The sequence below is a fragment of the Phyllostomus hastatus genome, unplaced genomic scaffold, assembly GCF_019186645.2.
Source record: "Phyllostomus hastatus isolate PE091 unplaced genomic scaffold, TTU_PhHast_1.1 phas_contig_34, whole genome shotgun sequence".
NCBI lineage: Eukaryota > Metazoa > Chordata > Mammalia > Chiroptera > Phyllostomidae > Phyllostomus > Phyllostomus hastatus.
The window spans coordinates 55906743-55928830 of NW_025333857.1; the positions used below are offsets into that span (position 1 = coordinate 55906743).

The following is a 22088-nucleotide window of genomic DNA, read 5'->3' on the forward strand; positions in this document are numbered from 1 at the left end:
TGTATGTGTTCATCTTTTAGTCAAATGCTTATACCTTTTTAACTAATTGTGTTCCATTTATATTTATTTTATCTCGGCTTATTGGTTAATGTTTTTCTTTTGGGGAAAGTATTAATTGATAGAATTGATGTTGGTGATTTAACTTCAGTTACGGTAAGGCAGAGATTACTGTACCTTAAATAACTTTTTTTTTCCCCTTCACATACTAGGCAAAATCCTCAATGATGATACTGCTCTAAAAGAATATAAAATTGATGAGAAAAACTTTGTGGTGGTTATGGTGACAAAAGTAAGTTTTAGCCTTATTCTGTATATCTTCATGCATGTGAGCTTTTAAATAATAATGATTCCGAGTCCAGCCCTTACACCTTTGTGTGAATACAGTTTATGCACATCCATAGTGGCGTGCACTTAACTGTTTCTAAAGGTTTTAATAATTTACCTTCAGTCAACCAAAAGTTGATTTAAAAATTTATACACCTGTAGTTAGAACATAATTTTAAGTAAGTTAAAACAATTAATATATAGAATGGCATGTTAAATATTGTTAGGTTTTAGCCCTGGCTGGTGTGGCTCAGTGGACTGAGTGCCAGCCTGCAGATTGAAAACCAGTTCAATTCCCAGTCACAGCACATGCCTCAGTTGCAGGCCAGGTACCCAGTAGGGGGCACGTGAGAGGCAGCCACACATTGATGTTTCCCTCTCTTTCTTCTGCCTTTCCTTTCTCTTTAAAATTAATAAAATGTTTTTAAAAATCATTTGGGTTTTTTGGAGTAGTAAAACCAATGATTATGTAATTATTATTAGAAAATGTGATTCTTGGAAATTGAATCAGTGTTTCTTATTGTAGTTTTTATAAGGGTATCTTAAATGGGCTTGCTAAATTACGTACTATGCCTCATATGCTTCTCAAGGTTTTGTAGCAAAGGCAAGGCAAGTAGACTCAATTTCAGTGATATTTATTAGTTAATGGGATAGGTTTTGAGAAACTAGAAAGGAAAAAGCAGCTGAAAAGTGATGGAATGATTATTATGAGTAAGTTTTTAACAGGAACATTTCTCTGATTCATTGGACTGAAATATATATGGGATAAGTTACAAAAGCCAAAGGTTTTCTGTAAAGTAGAAATAAAAAAGGTTCTTTCAGAGATTTTATTTATATACTTGTTTAATAATACATAAGCATGCAGTGAAGAGTTAAGACAGAACTGTGGAAGTATTCATGCCATTGATTTTTAGGATTGAATTGTCATAATCTGAGAAAAATAGTTTTACTTGTAGCACTGAAAATAATTTTAAATTAGAAACCAGTTTATCAAAGATTAAAAATAGAATAAATGTGGGTTTTAAAGTCACAAATAATTGATATACACAGTAGGAAATAGAGTTTATAACATATTTTAACTACTACATACTTTTGTACTAAGGAACAAAAGCAACACTTTACATGAAATGGACTTGAAAAACAGATTTTTGAGTGTGTGGTCCAGTGTCATTAAGTACATTCGCATTGTTATGCAGCCCTCACTATCATCAGTTTTCCAGAACTTTTTCATCTTCTCAAACTGAAACTGTGCCCATAAAACAATAACTTTCCATCCACATCCCTCCACCTCTACATTCTTCGTGTAAGTGGAATCACACATTATTTATCCTTTTATGACTGACTTATTTCAATGTTCATCCATGTTGTAGAATTACTGTCCTTTTTAGGGCTAAATAATATTCCATTGTCTCATCTAATTTTATCATGCATAGTACATAATGGAAAATTCGGTGGCCACACATTTGGATATGTATTTGTTATTGGTCTTATTTTCCTTAGTATTATAGTAACCTGGAATATTAGAACATAACTAAGAATTAGCAGAGTGGGTCTCAGAATAGATGCATGCGTTTGGAGAATAACTACTTGGAGCCAGGCCCCCTTCCCCTTTTTAATGTTCATTGGTTTTAGAAAGAGAGAAACACTGATGTGAGAGAGCAACATTGATTAGTTGCCTCCTGTGCCACAATCAGGGTTCGAACCCTCAACCCTTTGGTGTCAGGGATGATGCTACAACCAACTGAGCTACACTGGCCAGAGCCAAGCCTGTTTTTATTCTATATAGGATTCCAATGACATTGGTGGTTGCTTTAGTTTCAAGTTAATCGTAGAGGACAGATATTATATGGGGAAGAAGACTGCTATAAGTAGGCATTACGGAAGCAATGAGAAATTGCCTTATTACAAAGAAGAAACAGGAAAAGCAGTAAGATTAAAAGTTTAGCAAAACTTCAAAAAGCTAGGTGGGTTTAGTGCTATTAGAACAAGGCTTAAGTCACTCTTTCTGGCAACAGAGACCTTAAGGTTGTGTTATAGTATTATATTGATTACAGATTATCTTAAGGAAAATATTAAATGGATATAATACATTTAAATTACATTTTTATATGGATTGGTGTTTTAAAATATTAATAATTTGCAGAGTATTAAATTGGCAGTTTAAAAAGTTACAGAGCTAAATGCAAGACTCTTAGAATAGGGGAAGGAGGAAATAAATGCTATTACTACTTTTGAAAGTTCCTTCCCCCTACCTTGCACTAGCCACTTTTTCCCTAATGCACTCTACTGGCTTGAATGGACCCAAACGTGCCAGTGCATTGCTTTGTTGTTGTTTTATACTTGGAGCAAGCTGTTGAATTTTAATTCCCATCTTCCATCAGAACAGTTACTTTCTGTCATTAAGAAAAGTTATGAGCTAAATAGGTAGTGAGCATTGATGGGCCTTGGGAAAATGAAGAGACTCGTAACAGTATGATTTTTACCCATATATGATTGCTTTTGGTTCTGTGGGAGTCTTTATGGCTCTGCTTCTAGTTCAGAAAGTACAGTGTGTGTGATTATAACTTTATTTGGCCTTTAGTTTTCTTTTTAACTGTATACATATCTCAGAGGTTCTGTTAACATCTTTGTACTTAATACCTATCAGTTTAAATACTTTTTTTTTTTCATATTAGCTTGCTGTGAAGGTTGAAACTGTTGGCTAAAGCTAATTGAGGTTGGTAGTCAATATATGTACTCTCACTAGCTTTGAAAGCAACATCAGCAGTAATTCAGAGTGCTAATGTTGACTGTATGTCATTTTACAAAGTTTTTTTCAAGTTACAAGTGTGTATTATTAGTATTGTGTTTGTAGCACCCGGTACTTAGAGATCAGGTAATAATGTAATATTTTATCTTATTCATTATGTTGCTTTTTAATATGTTTAGCCCAAAGCAGTGACAACACCAGCACCAACAACAACTCAGCAATCAAATCCTGCCACCACAACCACAATTAGTTCCTCCACGGCACCAGCTGTGGCTCAGGTCCCAACCCCCACCCCTGCGTTGGCTCCCACTCCCACACCTGCGTCTGTCACTCCAGCATCAACAACAACATCTTCTGAGCCTGCACCTGCTAGTGCAACAAAACAGGAGAGCCCTGCAGAAAAGCCAACAGAAACACCAGTGGCTAGTAGCCCAACATCAACTGACAGGTGAGAACTGGATTCTAGAAAATTGAATCTCAGAATGTGCTCATAATTAGAATTTCATGGATGTATTTATCTTGATTATTGTTTTTGATCAAATTAACCTTTCATATCCTATGTTAAACCTTTTCTAAACTTTGAACTTTGGAGAAAACAGTATACTTTTGTTTAAGTTTCTATACTCCAGATTTGTTGTATACTCTGCATTTTTTTTCCTAGAGGGAAAGGGAAAGAGGATCAAAGTCTTTTTTGTGTGTGTAGAAATCAAATGACCAAGAAGAACGATAAAGTTACAATATATATCGTAGCTTGACATATTAGTGTTCTACCTTGAGGTGCAGTTTCTATGTCTGACCTAATCAACCATGTGAGGAGGTGTTTGAATCTCCTGGTTCATTGCTCACTTGGGGCCTCTTCTCAAGGAGTTGATTCCCTAACAGGACAGCACAGGCTCAGGTAATAAAATATTTTCCCTGTGCCTGCCTCCTATACTTCGCTTTAGGCATTCTCAGACACCATTGCCTAACTTGGTATTTCTCCCTTGTACAGTTAAAAATGCATTCAGCACTTTTACCTGGTGGAAGACAATCCAAAATCAGGCTAAGCTATTACAGCAAAAGGATGTTGGCCAATTCTGTATATGGGAGAGAACTTAAAAATTTAACAAATTGGTTTCCCAAACCATTGAAACATTGTAAATATAATTAAGAATGTCTGGAGTTGGTACACTATATCTTACTTCCTTAAATGCTTTAAGCTCCTTAAAAAACTCAGTGTCATTTCAGAATTGACCAATACATTTTAATGTGCTGATTCTAATACCATCCATTCAGGTTTCTTTATCATCACTATCTGTTTTGTTTCTTCCTAGGGATATAGTTTTATTCCCCTATCCTAAGAGTCAGGAGTACCTTTTCAGACCTCCAGGGGTTGCATAAATGAGTTGATGGTCAGTGACCCAGAAGAGCAGACCCTGGAGTTGTTCCCTTAGTTGGGCTTTGTGCGCCGAATATTTACTCTTACTTCCAAAGTCATGCACCACAGAGAAGGCTAACACAGGAAGGGAAGGATGAGAGGTGCTCAGAAAACAAGCTGTGCCTTAGTCCCTTTATCTGTGCCATGAAACATTTAGTGCCCTGTAAACCACAAAAGTTAGATAACTATCAGGAGATATTCGGATAGAATTTGAGGGGTGTAAGAAAGTTTGTCATCACCACTGGCTTGGCATTTTGTTATCAGGGATTTGTTTCCTAGGTCAGTTTTGTTCTTTAAAAACTATTGGAATGCAAATTCCACTCTTAATTCACTCTCTAAGATTGATAACTGACTTAGAGAAAGTGCACTTGTGCATAAGAACTGTATTGTTTGTAATTGAGGACGGATTGTAACCGACCTAAATATTCGTTAGTAAGGTAAGGGAGTGACTTGACCTGTAACTTCCTTGTATTAGAGAACAGTGGTGATCCAGGTGTGGCAGTCTGTAGACGTATCAGCATCACTGGCAGTTGGTTTGAAATTAATTCTTAGGCTCCACCTCAGACCTTTAAATTAAAATTACCTGGAGGTGGGTCCCAGAAGTCTGTATTTTTAACAAGCTGTCTTGGTGAATTCTCAGGCTTCCTGAAGGTTGGGCAGCCCTGATGTCTAGTACCGCAGGCCAGTTAAAGTATGCAGTGTATATGCGTATTGAATGAATGTGGTCTCAAGGCTATGTTGTCAAGTGTAAAACAGATTGCAAAACACTATAGGTGATAACCATAAACCAAACAAAAACCACAAACAGCATTGTGTATTTTCATTGTGTATGCATATTAATGTGTAGAAAATCAGTAGCAAAGGGACAGACAATACACTGATAAGCGGTTTCCTCTGCTGATGGTGAGGGGAGAAGTGGTGAGGTGAAATCAAGAGTGAACATGGTGGCTAATGATACCTCAGTCTTAGCTGTAATGTTTAGAAAGAAATGTTAAGACAATGTGCAAAAATAGCACAGATTATTCTATAAAAGAACAGTAATGAAGGTGACTGATCCTCCTAGACAGTAAAATGTATTTTACGTGGTAATGATTACAACAATTTAGAGTGGCTCTTACTAGAAAGACTGCTCAGTGAGAGACAAGAGTCTGGAAGCAGACCAAAATACATATCCGGACTTAATCTAAGATAAAGATAGAATTCAAGACCACTGAAATAATCTTAACCAAAAAGTCAAGGAAAGGGGAACAATTAATAAATTTGACTACAGAAAGAATTTAAATCTTGGCAACCAAACTGAAAATTCTTTAGTAAGAGCTTGATTTCGTCAATTAAGTGGAATACCATGCATCTCTTGGGAAAACTTGAGGTGGTTGCGTTTGTACTGACATGGAATATTTGTTAAATAAAACACACAAAAGAGGGCACAAGTGGATGTTGTATAGAAACTGGTGGCAGTGGTGGTCTCTGGGCAGGGGTCTCGTGCAGGAGAATTAGTTCCCAGCATATATTTCTTTTTGAAGTGTTGCCTTCCGTGCATGTTAGTTTTACTGTCTACAGGGTCCAGCAGAAGTAACGCCTGCTTGAGTGTGGTTGCTAGGGTAATAATATGGGTGTACTAATTTATCGTTTTATTTTGAACGTTTTACCTAAAATGTCATATGGTGTGCTTGAGTATGATAGTATGTTACAGAATTACATGCTTATGATTTTGTACTAAAAGATTTTGTAATAAAAAAGGGGCATTATTTGTCCAGGCCCTGTAGTTAATTAAGATACTTTAAAAATTATACCAAAGGATTATAATAATCATATTGGATATTATGTCAGGCACTTTGCTAAGCACTCTACCAGCAGCAACCTACATACAACATCTTGGGTTACATGGATACTATCGTTGACGTTGTTGTGTTGATGAAAAAACTGAGCCTTAGAAAGTAATTTATGAATTCAAATTTAAGTATTTCCCTTGCTTTCACTGTGCCACAGTGTTTTCTCACAACAAAAGTGTTCTATGTTAGTCCCTTTAAACTGGTTAACTTGCAGTTACAACTTGGATTTGTCCAAGTTTTTGTGGTCATTCTTGCCTATAAAATGTAACTGAAATTCTACTATGTAAAGAATTCCCAGGCCTTTTTAGCCTTAATGCAGTTTCCACATGTGCTATTTATCATGTACTACTTTTGGCATTTCTCCTGTGACTTGACTTACAAATTATTTGACTTCTTGTGTAAACTCTTTTAAGGAAATAGTTATGCATCATCTTTTTTGTGTTCCTTAAATAGTAAGTTATCTGTGAGATGTTATTTTATATTTTTGAACATGTAAAACAATGGACTTGCAGAACAGAATGAGAACTAACATTCTCAAGCCATAAATGTTATGACGAAAGGTTTGAAGGTTTAATTTAAAAGACTGTTTAAATACTATAGCCCCATGTTTATGTTTAATTAAAATCAAAGAATCCCTTTAGAAATTAGACAGCTACTAAACTATGAAACAAGGAAGGACTTAGGACAGGAGAAGCAACAGGAGTGAGCCAAGGCAGGGCTGTTAGCTCACTGCAAAGGTCAAGAAAAGGAGACCTTGGAGATAGGCTCAGGGAGTTAGCCCAGGACGAGCTGCTGCCACGCATTGCTCCCCTGGCTGCAAGTGTTGTGGGGTCCCTTAACATTTAGGAGATAAAAGTCTGTGGGAGAAGAGGGGGAGGAAGGTAAAGGCACAGGTGTGCTCCCAGAAGGGGGAGCACCAGTTACTAAACTTTACTGTAAATTTTACATATTTTCTGATATGTTTTTCTAAAAAACTGTTACAGTCCATCAGGAGATTCTTCTCGATCAAACCTTTTTGAAGATGCAACAAGTGCACTTGGTAAGTATCTACATTATGAGTAACCTTATAAAAGATAGGGAAGAGGTTTAAGTTTTATTTTTCTAGATCATGATAATGTGGGGGTTTTTTTTAAGATTTTATTTTATTTATTTTTAGAGAGAGGGGAAGGGAGGAAGAAGCAGAGGGAGAGAAATATCGATGTGAGAGAAACATCGACCTGGGACCGAACCTACAACCCAGGCATATGCCCTCACCAGGAATCAAACCAGCAACCTTTCGCTTTGTGAGATGACTCCCAGTCAACTGGGCCACATCAGTCAGTGCATAATGTGTTAGTTTTCATGGTTGCTTACAGTAAAGCTGCTAAATGATTGTTTTAGACAATGTTACTAAAGACTTTGTAAGTTAATGTTTTATACTTTGAATCCTTTTTTTTTCCAAGATTTTTTTTAAATTTTCAATTACAGTTGGTATTCAATATTATATTAGTTTAGGGTATACTACGTAGTGGTTAGAAATTTATATAATTTACAAAGTGATACCCCCAATAAGTCTTGTAACCACCTGGCACCACATATATTTATTCCAATATTATTGACTATATTCCTTAAGCTGTACTTCACCTCCCTATAACTATTTCGTAATTGCCAATTTGTGCTTCCTAATTCCTTCACTTTTCTGTCCCAGCCCTCCCATCGCTGTCCGATCTGGCAACCATCAGGTTGTTCTCTGTATCTGTCCGTTGTTTCTGTCTTGTCTGTTCGCTTACTTTGTTTTTTAGATTTCACATATAAGCAAAATCGTATGGTATTTGTCTTTCTCCGTTCAACCTATTTTATCAGTACTTAGCACAGTACATTCTGGGTCCTTTGATACTGTTGGAAATAGACATTGAACCCTTTAAATTGTACTGTTAGAGTTAAGCATACTTCTTTCCTTAAAAAAATAATTTTTATTTTCCAAATGTGAATTTTAAAGGCGATCTTAACAAAGGTTGGTCTGTGTACAGGTTTATTACAGAGTGTCTTTGAAATGAATATAAAATGTTACTAAATCCATCTCAAACTTCATCTTTATTCACCTCCAGCCTTTTAGTTTGTAGCCTTGTTAGGTTTCCATCTATACCTTGTTACTTCTATTATACTTGCCATGAAATGCCTTTTTATTTCAACTTTTTAAAAGTGTATTTTCTTGATTATGCTATTACAGTTGTCCCATTTTTTTCTCCCCTTTGTCCTCCTCCGCCCCTCACCCCCTGTCCCTCAGCATTCCCCCACATACACACCCTCCGCTCGTTCGTGTTCCCTCATTATAGGTCCTACATATAAGTTCTTTGGCTTTTCCATTTCCCACACTACTCTTAACCTCCCCCTGTCTATTTTGTACCTACCATTTGTGCTTCTTAATCCCTGTACCTTTTCCCCCATTCTCCTCCCTTTACCTCCCTGCTGATAACCTTCCATGTGATCTCCATTTCTGTGATTCTTTTCTTGTTCTGGTTGTTTGCTTAGTTTGTTTTTGTTTTTTAGGTTCAGTTGTTGATAATTGTGAGTTTGCTGTCATTTTACTGTTCATAGTTTTGATCTTCTTTTTCTTAGATTAAGTCCCTTTAACATTTCATATAGTAAGGGCTTGGTGATGATGAACTCCTTTAACCTGACCTTATCTGGGAAGCACTTTATCTGCCCTTCCATTCTAAATGATAGCTTTGCTGGATAGAGTAATCTTGGATGTAGGTCCTTGCCTTTCATGACTTTGAATACTTCTTTCCAGCCCCTTCTTGCCTGCAAGGTTGTGTGTGTGTGTGTGTGTGTGTGTGTGTGTGTGTGTGTGTGTGAAATCAGCTGGTAGTCTTATGGGAACTCCTTTGTAGGTAACTCTCCTTTTGCTGCTTTTAAGATTCTCTCCTTATCTTTAATATTGAGGAATTTAATTATGATGTGTCTTGGTGTGTTTCTCCATGGGTCCAATTTCTTTGGGACTCTGAGCTTCCTAGATTTGCGTGTTTGTTTCCTTGGTCAGATTGGGGGAGTTTTCCTTCAGTGTTTATTCAAGTGAGTTTTCAGTTTCTTTCTCTTCCTCTTGTCCTCCTGGCACCCCTATCAGGTGTTGGGATGTTTAAGGTTGTCCCAGAAGTTCCTACACCTCTCCTCATTGTTTTGAATTCTGGTTTCTTCATTCTGTTCTAGTTGAATGTTTATTTCTTCCTTCTGTTCCAAATCATTGATTTGAGTTTCAGTTTCCTTCCCTTCACTGTTGGTTCCCTGTATATTTTTCTTTATTTCACTTTGCGTAGCCTTCACTTTTTCCTCTATTTTGTAACCATACTCAGTCATTTCTGTGAGCATCCTGATTAATAATGTCTTTCCACCTTTCCTCTACACCTAGTCTGTCAAAATCCATTTCTCCCCCCATTTTTCCATTGTAACTTTTTTGGTACAGTCCTGCTATTTCTGCTAATTACTGGTCTACTGGCTGACACCCTCATTCATGCCATTTGGTACTCACTATATCGCTGGAAATGGTGGAGAGGTAGAAGACTGGGAGCAGTAGGAGGGAACAGCAGCTTCAGGGACATACAGGCTTTTGTATTCCTTGCTTAGCTGCTGCAGCAGCAGGATTACAATAGCAGTGGCATCTCGTAAGATCTTGGCTGGCCCTCTGACCTGATTGGACGGGAACTCCATGATACCCTTATTACCATTGAAAATGGCACACTGGGTTGCCCATAGCATACAGGAGCAGAATAGTTGTTTAAATAATCAACCTAAAATCACCTGGATGTACCAAACCCACTCTCACATCTTGGGAGGACTGTTTTCTAGGATTACTCTGCTATCAAATGAGTATTAGTTAGTGTCCAGTCAGGAAAACAGAAATCATTGTATTTCAAACAGAGAAAGGCTTAATCTTAGGAAATTGTTGCAGACATACTAGAAGGGCCAAAGGAGATTGATTACCCAGGTGTCAGTAAAGTGCTTTGTAGTCCCAGAGCTGGAACCAGCTGGCACTTGCCCCTGATACTGCTGAAGCTCTGGTTATCGCCATTCCTGTGTCAGTAGACATGCAGCGATGCTGCCAAGCAGCAGCCCAGGCGTCTGCTCCTGGAGCTGCTGTGGTGATGCCTTGCCTTTACATCTTTCATCTGCTAGAGTAGCCATTCTCAACTTTGGTCTCGGGATCCAGTTACTCTTTAATCTTTTATTTACCAGTCTTTACATTGATACTCTGCTGCTTTACACTTTCTTCCTTTGGCTTCTGTGATACCACTCTTCTTGATCCATAAATCTGTTTGGTCTCAGGCTTTCTAGTTAATTATTTTTATTTTACCCAAACCTTAAATATGTGTGTGTGTTTTCTTTTACATTTCTGCTCTACGCTTAGTTCAATTTTGAAACTATGGGAATGACAGATATACCATATGCTATATATTGGCTTAGCCAAAAAGTCTATTACATTTTCCCTGTAGTTGTTAGTTGTCTTTAACTTCATCTGAAACAATGTTGTTAGATTATATTGTAACAGCTGTCATATCGGCGTGTGTTAAAAGAAAGCTTATCAAAATTGGTGAATTTTTGTGTGGCCATCTTAATATTGACGATGGAAGAAAATACACATCAGTTTCAGTGTATTATGCTTTATTATTTCAAGAAAGGTAAAAATGGAACTGAAATGCAAAAAAAAGATTTGTGCAGTGTATGGAAATGGTGCTTTGACTGATGGAATGTGTCAAATTGGTTTGCCAAGTTTCTTCGTACTATTGACATTTTGGCCAAATAATTCTTTCCTGTGGGGCTGTTTTATGCATTGGAAGATGTTTAGCAGCACCCCGGCTTCTACCCACTAGACATCAGTAGCGTGAGGTAGCCCACATCTTCAAAATATCCAAATCAATAGTTACTGATGAAAATTAAAAATGTGTCTTTTATTTTATGGAAAAAACATAATGGACTTTTGGCCAACCCAGTAGAATTCCCATGTACTATACTATAAGGATTCTCAAAATTTTAACTCTAGTACACATCTCCCTGTGAGCTCCCAAACTCACTTAAAAAAAAAATGGTTCCTTTGAGAAGGCTTTTTTTTTTTTTTCCCTGTTATTTTCAGAGAGAGGTGAAGGAAGGGAGAGAAACATCAGTGTGCCAGAGGTACATCATTCTGTTTCCTCTCACGCACCCCCTACTGGATGGAGACCTGGCCCAAAACCCAGGCATGTGCCCTGACTGGGAATCTAAACGGTGACCCTTGGGTTGTCAGGTTGGAATTCAATCCACTGAGCCACACTAGCTAGGGCCCAGACTCATTCTTAAACTGCCAACTAGAAAACCTGTAACCTCTGCAAATTCCTGAGGTTCCAGGTGACTCCTCTATTAATCCCCATCTGATTATTATTCTTTGTTCCCTTCCTTGCATGTATCATCATCCACCGTCTAACAAAATATTGGCATCCTCTTTTGACCCTCTGCCTCTCATGGCCTAGTGAACCTGGGAATCCTGTTGCTCCTTCTGCCCAAAGTCTGTGGAATATTTGTTTCACTGCCATTTCATCACCTTAGTATATGTTCTTACCTCACTGATATTCTTTAATTACCTGGTTCTAGCTAGTCTATTCTCTGGCATAGTAGACTTTCTAAAAGGTAAATCTAATGAGGTCATTGTTAGGTCATGTCATAGCTCCTAGGTGACCTAAAAGATAAATTCAAAACTCACTCTTATGACATACATAAGGTTCTTCATCCCTACTTCTGTAACCTCTTTGGCTCTGTCTTGTGTTGTCTATTGACCTTAATTTTCTTTGTACTTTTAAGATCTAAAAAGTGCCCTGGCTATTGTGGTTCAGTGGATTGAACCCTGGCCTGCAAACCAAAAGATTGCTTGTTCAATTCCCAGTCAGGGTACATGCCTGGGTTGCAGGCCAGGTTCCTGGTTGGAGCCATGTGAGGGATAACCAATCAATGTATTCATACACACATCAGTTTTCTCTCCCTTCTCATCTCTCTAGAAATAAATAAATAAAACAAATTAGAAAGTATCAGACTGCTGAGGCATTTCTTTGTGATTTTTTTATAACTTGATTAAATAGGGAGTATAATTTCGGAAGCCATAGCATAATGACTAGGCGTGGGAGCTCTGGGTCCGACAGCCTGTGTCTGTGTCTCTGCACCATGACTTCCCAGCCACTGATACAGGGTCACACACTCTCTACACCGGAGCCTCATCTTTAAAGGAGAGGAAAAGAAACTTTCTCCCAGAACTACTGCCTGTTAAAATAGTGTAGTTCTGATACTTAACCAGTCTTAAATTTGGTTGTTTTTTGTTGTTGTTGTTGTTTTTTATATATTTTATTGATTATGCTATTACAGTTGTCCCATTTTCCCCCTTCACTCCCTTCCACCCTGCCCACCCCCTCCCACCCACATTCCCCCCCTTTAGTTCATGTCCATGTGTCATAAGTTCTTTTAGCTTCTACATTTCCCATACTATTCTTGCCCTCCCCCTGTCTATTTTCTACCTACTGTCTATACTACTTATTCTCTGTACCTGTTCCCTTTCTCTCCTCCTCCCACTCCCCTGTTGCTAACCCTCCATGTGATCTCCATTTCTTTTATTCTGTTCTTGTTCTATTTGTTTGCTTAGTTTGTTTTTGTTTTTGTTTTTGTTTTGGGTGTGGTTGTTAATAACTGTGAGTTTGATTTTTTTTTACTGTTTATATCTTTTATCTTTTTCTTAGATAAGTCCCTTTAACATTTCATATAATAAGGGCTTGGTGATGATGAACTCCTTTAACTTGGCCTTATCTGAGAAGTACTTTATCTGCCCTTCCATTCTAAATGAAAGCTTAGCTGGATAGAGCAATCTTGGATGTAGGTCCTTGCTTTTCATGACTTGGAATACTTCTTTCCAGCCCCTTACCTGCAAGGTCTGTTTTGAGAAATCAGCTGACAGTCTGATGGGAACTCCTTTGTAGGTGACTGTCCCCTTATCTCTTGCTGCTTCTAGGATTCTCTCCTTCATTTTTACCTTGGCTAATGTAATTATGATGTGCTTTGGTGTGTTCCTTCTTGGGTCCAAACTCTTTGGGACTCTATGAGCTTCCTGGACTTCCTGGAAGTCTGTTTCCTTTGCCAGGTTTTTGAAGTTCTCTTTCATTATTTGTTCAAATAAGTTTTCCACTTGTTGCTCTTCCTCTTCTCCTTCTGGTATCCCTATAATTCAGATGTTGGAACATATAAAGATGTCCTGGAGGTTCCTAAGCCTCTCATTTTTTTGAATTCTTGTTTCTTCATTCTTTTCTGTTTGGTTGTTTCTTTCTTCCTTCTGGTCCACTCCATTGATTTGAAACCCAGTTTTCTTTCCCTCACTATTGGTTCCATGTGCATTTTTCTTCATTTCACTTATTGTAGCCTTCATTTGTTCATCTAATTTGCAACCAAAATCAACCAATTCTGTGAGCATCCTGATCACCAAGTGCTTTGAACTGTGCATGATAGATTGGCTATCTCTTGGTCGCTTAAAAGTATTGGCTGGGGAGCTTTGATTTGTTCTGTTTGAGCCTTTTTTGGGGGGGCGGTTCTGGTCGTACCTGTTAACATATTGAGGGGAGGAGCCTTAGGTGTTCACCAGGGCAGGGCAACCCAGTCACTGGGTTGTGACATTGTATGTGGGGGTAGGGTCTGAGAGGGAACAGTGGTGCTTGCTCCACTCTCTCTAGGACTTCAGTCCCCTCTGCCGCTTCCCACAAGCAGAGTGGGCCCTTCTGGTGCTGGCTCCCAGGCGGGTGGGCTTGTGTACATTCTAGGACTCTGTGGGTCTCCCCAAGGAACTCTCTTGTGAGGCTGGGAATCTCTCCTGGCAGCTCAATCCCCACAAGTGTTTTCACTTGGTGCGTTTAGGCTTTATTTCCCAGCACTGGGGCCCTGGGTTGCGCGGTCTGTCTTGTTCTCCGTTTTTACCTGGTTTATCTGCGCGAGAATGTGACTGTGGACAGCCAGCTGCCTTGCGCGCCTCACTGGGTCTGCTCATTGCCTCCCGCACCCAGGGTCTGCCACCGGGTCCGTCAGCTGCCCCTGTTAATTTTGTTTTTATGGATGCTGATTTTTGTGTCTGGGAATGAGATTACCAAAAGTACTTCAGTGGCTTTGTGTCAGCATTATATCAGTGATAATTTAAAAAGTAGGAGTATATATTTTAAAGTTTTTCATAGAATGGTGAAGAAAAAGTCATTATCCTAAACAAACTTTCAAACACATTTGCTTAGTGATAATTAGTTTTTTAAATTGTACTTTCCTAACTCCTACATACCTTTATTTAAAATTCCACAGAAGAAAAAAAGCCATTCAACTGATGAATGTCATCTAGGTGTCAGGGAAACAGTGATGCAAAATAATATAGTCCCTTGTACCTGCATTCAGATGAGGGTGGAGGGAAATGTGAAATATATTGCAAATCATGATAAATGATACGTTAAAAACTAGTAGCATTTATAAAGAAAAACAGAAGGCACTTGATAGTTAGGCAATACCTCACTGAGACTATACCATTTAAATTGAGGACTGTAGCATGTAAAGGAACTGGTCATCACAGAGGCTGGGTGTATGTAAAGGTTCTGGGGCAGGAGGAGGATGAGTTGTGAAGTACACTGGAGAAGATAGTTGTGGTTGGAATGTCGTGTGTGGAGGATTGTTGAGGGTTGGGAGCCCGAAATGAGATGAGGTTTTCTTTTTATAAAGCTTCCTTTGGCAACTGCCTGAAGAATTAATTGTAGGCTAGGGAGCAGGAGAGGAGGAAGGAAGTTTTAATCCAGACCAGCGATTATTGGACTGGTCTTAAGTGAAGGCAGTGGAAGAACAACTGGATGAGTTCAGGATGTAATTTAGAGCTAGGACCTACCAGATTCGCTAATAGATTAGATATGGAGGCAGGGGAAAGGGAATCGAAATCACCAAGGTTTTCTGATTTGAGTACTTGGATTGGATATTGGTGCCATTTGTTGAAATGGCAGAGCCCTGGCCGGTGGCTCAGTAGATGGGAGCATCATCACACACACCAAGAGGTTGCAGGTCCAATTCCTGGGTGGCACATACGTAGATTGCAGGTTTGATCCCCAGTCAGTGTGCAAATGGGAGATAACCAATCGGTGTTGCTCTGTCTCCCTGTCCCTCCTTCCTCTCTCTCCCTAAAATCATTAATTAAAAAGATTTCTTCTGGTGAGATTAAAAAAGAAGAAATGGAGATGGCAGATAATGCTGGCACACATTTGAGGGGAGAATCTTTAGAAATCCAAAGTCATATATGGTGCTGGTTTAGGAGTGAGTGGAACGTGAGGAAGTGGACACTGCATGCAGACATCTAGGGCTGTTAAAGGAAGAATGCAGACAAATGGACCAGTTCTTGAAAGAGAATTGGGATGTGGTCAAGGGAGGCAGGTTTTTGTTCTTAGGATGACATTCAGGGACACAGTTAACTGCTGACCAAGGTAATTAAGTGGAGAGGGGGTGGGTGGGAAATGGACAAAATAGGCAATAACTAAAACACCCAGTTCTTTGAGGAGACAAGAAAGGAAACGGTACCCAGAACACAAGTGGAAGAAAAGATGGTTTACGTGAGGTAAAAGCAAGTTACTGTGTCTGGGTCATTGTACCAGCTTTGTATGGTATGTGAAATTTTAACTTTATAACTAACCTCCTTTCCCCCTCTGCTTTGATAATAAAAGGTGTCAAAGGAAAAACAGCTTCTTATGGCAGAGTTGATTGCTTGAAATGCTCCTCTTATCAAAAGTCATTCATCTGTCTCTTCTACCAGGTTGCCTTCCCTGACCTGCTAAATAAATCTCCTGTATTTGTGCTACATTTGTACCTGTTAGTTTTATTGTCATTATTAAACATACTATATTAGTTTCTATTGCTACTATAATAAGTTACCACACACTTAGCAGTGTAAAACAAGACAGATTATTACCTAACAATACTGCATTTTAGAAGTCTGACCCCAGGCTCACTGGGCAAAAGTCAAAGGACTAAATTACTGGGCTAAAATCAGGGCTGCGTTCTTCTCTTCTGGAGACTCGAGGGGAGGGTTTGTTCCAGGTTCTTTGCAGCTTGTAGAGGCTGCCCACACTCCTTGGCTCATAGCCCCCTGCTCCATCATCATCAAAGGAGCATAGCACCCCTGACCATGATTTTGTCCTCACTTCCTTACATCTGTTTCTCTGACCCTCTTAATTCACTCCCCTCTTACTTTAAAGGGCCCTTGTGGTTACCTTGGGCTCACTCAGATAATCCAGGGTAATTTCCCTATTTTAGCTGATTAGCAACCTTAATTCCTTTTTGCCAGGTAACCTAACATATTTGTGGGTTCCAGGGTTTGAGGGAGGGGGCATTATTCTGCCCACCATGTATATGTTGTGGTTTATACTGTTAATTCATCTTCATATTTCTAGCACTGTAGTGTTTGAAACATTGTATACATTCAATAAGGATGTGCAGAATGTTGAGTCGTTAAATGTTCCCTTTCTTTTCCCTCCCCCCACCCCTGTAGTGACTGGTCAGTCTTATGAAAATATGGTAACTGAGATCATGTCAATGGGCTATGAACGAGAGCAAGTAATTGCCGCCCTGAGAGCCAGTTTCAACAACCCTGACAGAGCAGTGGAGTACCTTTTAATGGTGAGAAACATTTTACTTTCTTCACTGTACTTTAAGACCAACATCCCAAAGAAACTGTGATTTTAAAGGAATAATAACAATTCTCAGTAGAATAACAGTATATGCTAGATAATTTGCATAATGCTTTCATTTTCTTAGTATGTTAACATTTTGTGTTGATAAAATTACCTGTCCTGAAAGATTTCGATACAATTTTTAATTACTGAACAGCATGGCTGACTGAGGTGTACAACTGGCTCTTCTTTCAGAGCAGATCCCTCTGCCCCACTGATGTCCTTGGGCTGATGGCTTGTGTTGGGGACACAGGCACGTACCGGTTTGTTTTTTCTTCCATGTAATCTACCATTTTAGTAGCTTTATTGACTGCCAGCACAATTTTGAATATACTATTTAGAGCAAAAGTTTTATATTAGAAGCCTAACCCAAATTTTATTTGACTTATACTCTAAATTTTTATAATTAATTGATGATTTTTTTAAACTGGGAAATTTCACTTTAAAAAATTCAGATAATCTGGTTTATCTGGACAGATCCCAGATTTTCACAAGGTATTAGGAAAACTTTTAGATCATAGATTCTTTAATTTACCATTTTCTGATCCATTCACTGTTACCTGACAGTATTACACATTTAATTTAACATACGATGTTATTTGCCTGGTTCCATTGATACTTGAATTGTTAGCTTGTTTATAGTTGGTAGCAGCTGAGGGGATTTCGATTGAGTTACTCTTTTTACTAGCATAAGACTTTTGAGAAACAGGTTGTTGTGGGCATGGACTAAAACCCTTGATATTTTATGACAGTAAATGTCTTAGTTTTCCAGATGTGGCATGGGCTAAAATAATAGCATAGAATTTTGGGACAAGAATAGATTGATATTTTTTTAGTCTTAACATTTTATTCTATACTTGTCTCGTGTTTTGAAGTATTATCAAAGTCTAAACTGCCCTAAATACCATCTGTGATCCTATCTGTTTGGGAAACACCGTCCACAGTTAACCCGTTCCTTTGTTTCCAGGTTGTACTTCGTTAGAAACACACTTTCAGATAATAGTTTCAGGAGAGTGGTAGTCATAAGTCTCTGGCTCCACTGGTTATTTGTGTACTCATTTGCATGTGAGGTTGACAGACCTGTTATTAGCATATTAGTTTTAATGTTTTAATTTTTTTAAAAAATTTTATCTTCACTCCAGGACATTTTTCATGTTTTTAGAGGGGAGGTGGGAGAGGGAAACACCGCTCTGTTGCCTTCTCATGTGTGCCCCTCGGCTGACCTGGGACTGGGCCTGTGACCTTTCGGTCTGTAGGACAGCACTCCGGCCCACGGAGCCGTACCAGCCAGAGCTTGAATGCCCTTTTTCATTGTCCTCTTGAGGAGGTCTTTAAAATGCTGGCAGTTCATTTTATCAATTTGTTTGGAATTGAGGAATCATTAGGTTTATAACCACTATGGATCTATTTGTGGTTACTCCTCCCTCCTACCCCTTCAAAACCCCACATAGTCTATTAAAGTATTGCCTTTTCTTAAATAGAATGACTTTCATTTATTCCTGATTTAGAATTCTGTATCAGTTTAATAGAATCATGTTTTTATCTAGTAGATTTGAGACTTCAAGGCATAAAAAAAATGAACTCCCTCAAAAGAGTGACAGACATCTCATGCAGGCAGCTGTTACCCTGCTGTTCATTACCCTTAATTCATTTTATTTATTTTCCAATTGTAGTCAGCATACAATATTATTATATTAGTTTCAGGTGTATAGTGTAGTGATTAGACATTTATATACCTTACAAAGGCCTTGATTTTATGTTTACAGTTTTGGCTTCAGATTTATTGGGAAATGAAAACATTTACTATTACAGTCTTTTATTCAAATGTAACATTTCCTTTGTTCTCTTCCCAAGTTCTATGAAGATTTCTTAAAGACATTTTTAATAAGTTGTATATGAGAAGTTCTGTAAATTATTCACATCAAAATAGGGTGTTTCAAGTCTTTCAGTGCCATTTTAAGTTGTGGTAACTTCAGGAGATAAATGCTGCTACCTTGGAAAAAGCATCACCTGAATAATTATTTGGTTTTTATAACTATTTTTGTAAGTTTTGAATAATCAGTTTTAATTTTTAATATGTGATGCTTTCTGGATGGTACTTTCTCAGAACCGTGGATCATAGAGGTGATCTTTCTTGCTTGGTCACTGTCATCACTTGCTCTGTCTCTCTGGTAGACCTTTTTTTTCCCCCTGGGATCATTTCAGAAGTGCCACATGTGTATCAAACCTCTTTCTTTGCAAGATCCTAATGCTAGGGTTATAAATCCAGTTCTTTCTGAATTGCAAAATTTATTTACTGTATTTTGCCATGTATAGTGCACACTCGTGTGTTTGGCCCAAACTTTCAGGGGAAAAAATCTTTTAATTTCTTAATTCAATTTTTTATTTATTTATATTTAAATACTTATTTTTTATATTATAAAGGAATTTTTGCATTAATTTTCATACATATTATAGTCTAAGAAATTTTAGTTAACAAGTATTTATAAGAACAGATACAGAGGTAAATCAGGTACTACCTGTATACAATGTGCATCCTTATTTTTCCCTCAAAAATTTGGGCAAGAAGGTGCACATTATACATGGCAAAATACAGTATACCTTAGATCTATATTGTCTGGTAAGGTAGCTATTAAGTACAAATAGCTATTTTATTTTATTTTTTTTTTAATTTTATTTATTTATTTTTAGAGAGGGAAGGGAGAGAGACAGACAGACAGACAGACAGACAGACAGACAGAGACATCAATGTGCGGTTGCTAGGGGCCATGGCCTGCAACCCAGGTATGTGGCCTTACTGGGAATCGAACCTGCAACACTTTGGTTCGCAGCCCGCACTCAATCCACTGAGCTATGCCAGCCAGGGCTACAAATAGCTATTTTAATAAAATGAAAAGTAAAAATTTTAGTTTCTGAGTAACATTGACCACATTTCAAGTTTTTGGCAGCTACATGTGGCTAATGGGTATTTTATTGGACAGCATGACTATAGAATATTTCCATCATTATGGGAAGTTCTCTTTGACAGTGTTGCATTGTATTAGGTTGGCCAAAGATTCATTAGGTTTTTTCCATATGACAGTTCTAGTAGCACTTATTTGTCTTTAACTTCATTTGAAACAATGCTGTTAGATTGCATTGTGACTGTTGTCATATCAGTGTGCATTTTAAAAAATACTTATCAAAATTGGTGAATTTTTGTGTAGCCATTTTAATATTGAAGATGGAAGAAAATAAGCAACATTTTCAGCATAGTATGCTTTATTATTTTAAGAAAGGTAAAAACACAGCTGAAACTCAAAAAAAGATCTGTGCTGTGTATGGAGAAGGTGCTACAACTGATCGAAGATATTAAAAGTGGTTTGCCAAGTTTCATGCTGGAGATTTTTTCGCTGGGCAATGCTCCATGACTAGGTAGACCAGTGCAAGTTGATAGCGATCAGATTGAGACATTAATTGAGAATAATCAACGTTATACCACGTGGGAGATAGCCAATATACTCAAACTCTCTAAATCAAGTATTGAAAAATCACTTGTACCAGCTCTGTTATGTTAATCACTGTGATGTTTGAGTTCCACATAAGGGGCAGGGGGACCTGAACCATATTTGTGCGTGCGCTTCTCTACTAAAATGAAATGAAAATGTTCCATTTTTTAAAACAAATTATGACAGGTGATGAAAAATGGATACTTTACAGTACTGTGGAACAGAGGAGGTCATGAGGCAAGCAAAGATCACCACCACCAACCACACCAAAGGCCAGTCTTCATCCATAGAAGGCAGTGTGGTGCATATGGTGAGATCGGAAGGGAGTTCTCTATCATGAGCTCCTTCCAGAAAACCAAACAGTTAGTTCCAATAAGTGCTGCTCCCAATTAGACCACTGAAAGCAGCACTGGACAAAAAGCATCTAGAATTAGTCAGCAGAAAGCACATATTCTCCCATCAGGGTATCGTAAGACGCATGTTTCTCTGGTGACCAGGCAAAAACTGTTGTAGCCTGGCCAGGAGGTTCTGATTCATTGATGTATTCACCAGACATTGCACCTTTGGGTTTTCATTTCTTTTGGTCTTTACAAAATTCTCTTAATGGAAAAATTTCAATTCCCTGGAACACTACAAAAGGCACCTGGAACAATTATTTGCTCAAAAAGATAAAAAGTTTTGAGGAAATGGAGTTATGAAGTTGCCTGAAAGATGGCAGGAGGTAGTGGAACAAAACAGTGAATACACTGTTCAATAAAGTTATTGGTGAAAAAAAACTTATTTTTACTTAAAAATAGAGCAAACTTTTTGGCCACCCCAATATTGTAGCAATATGGGTTCTTCTGTACTACACTCACGCCATTTCTGACCAAATGTAAATGTATGCAGCTTTCAGATAAGACTTGATTCTTCACTTCTAATTGAAGGAGACATCTGTTTGATGCTTTTGGAAATTAGACAAGGCTATTAAATATATTAATAAATCTTTTACTCTGAATAATTTAACTAACTTTAAATGACAGGATATTTTAAAGGTTGGCCATTGTGTTACAGGGAATTCCCGGAGACAGAGAAAGTCAGGCTGTGGTTGACCCCCCTCCAACAGCTACTACTGGGGCTCCTCAGTCTTCAGTGGCTGCAGCTGCAGCAACTACGACAGCAACAACTACAACAACAAGTTCTGGAGGTAAAGTGGAATCTTCTGGATGGGGAGGAAATGGCTCTGAATTCATACTGTGAAATAATTTCATCTGAAGTATTTTGAAGTCAGGTTTATTCCCAGGGGCTTTAGATTACTCTCAAAGCACATTCTGTATTCATCAGTGTTGGAGAAGGGTCCAGAAGAAATTTTACTAAATAGATAAAAAGATATTTTTGGTTATATTAAACATCATTGCTCTAGTTTTGGTAAAGAGCATAGTATTCTGAAGCTGTTTCCAATGGTTTCCTCACCTTGTCTTTTTCTCTCCTTATAAATGTCATAAAATATGTATAATTTCAAAGCCAGTACTATCTTAGTGGTTATTATACAACCAGGGAAATAAAACCTCAAGAAGTTTA

The 22088-nt window shown here is 38.1% G+C and overlaps 1 protein-coding gene across 1 annotated transcript in view; it reads left to right on the top strand.

Annotated features, from left to right (window-relative positions):
• Window positions 1–22088, top strand: part of RAD23B (RAD23 homolog B, nucleotide excision repair protein) — a 52361-nt gene that overhangs the window by 21693 nt on the left and 8580 nt on the right. Inside the window, exons 3-7 of the mRNA XM_045840666.1 lie at window positions 210–289; window positions 3253–3521; window positions 7306–7361; window positions 16860–16987; window positions 21582–21714. Of these exons, the coding sequence (XP_045696622.1) occupies window positions 210–289; window positions 3253–3521; window positions 7306–7361; window positions 16860–16987; window positions 21582–21714 (666 nt within the window). The remainder of the gene's footprint in view (window positions 1–209; window positions 290–3252; window positions 3522–7305; window positions 7362–16859; window positions 16988–21581; window positions 21715–22088) is intronic.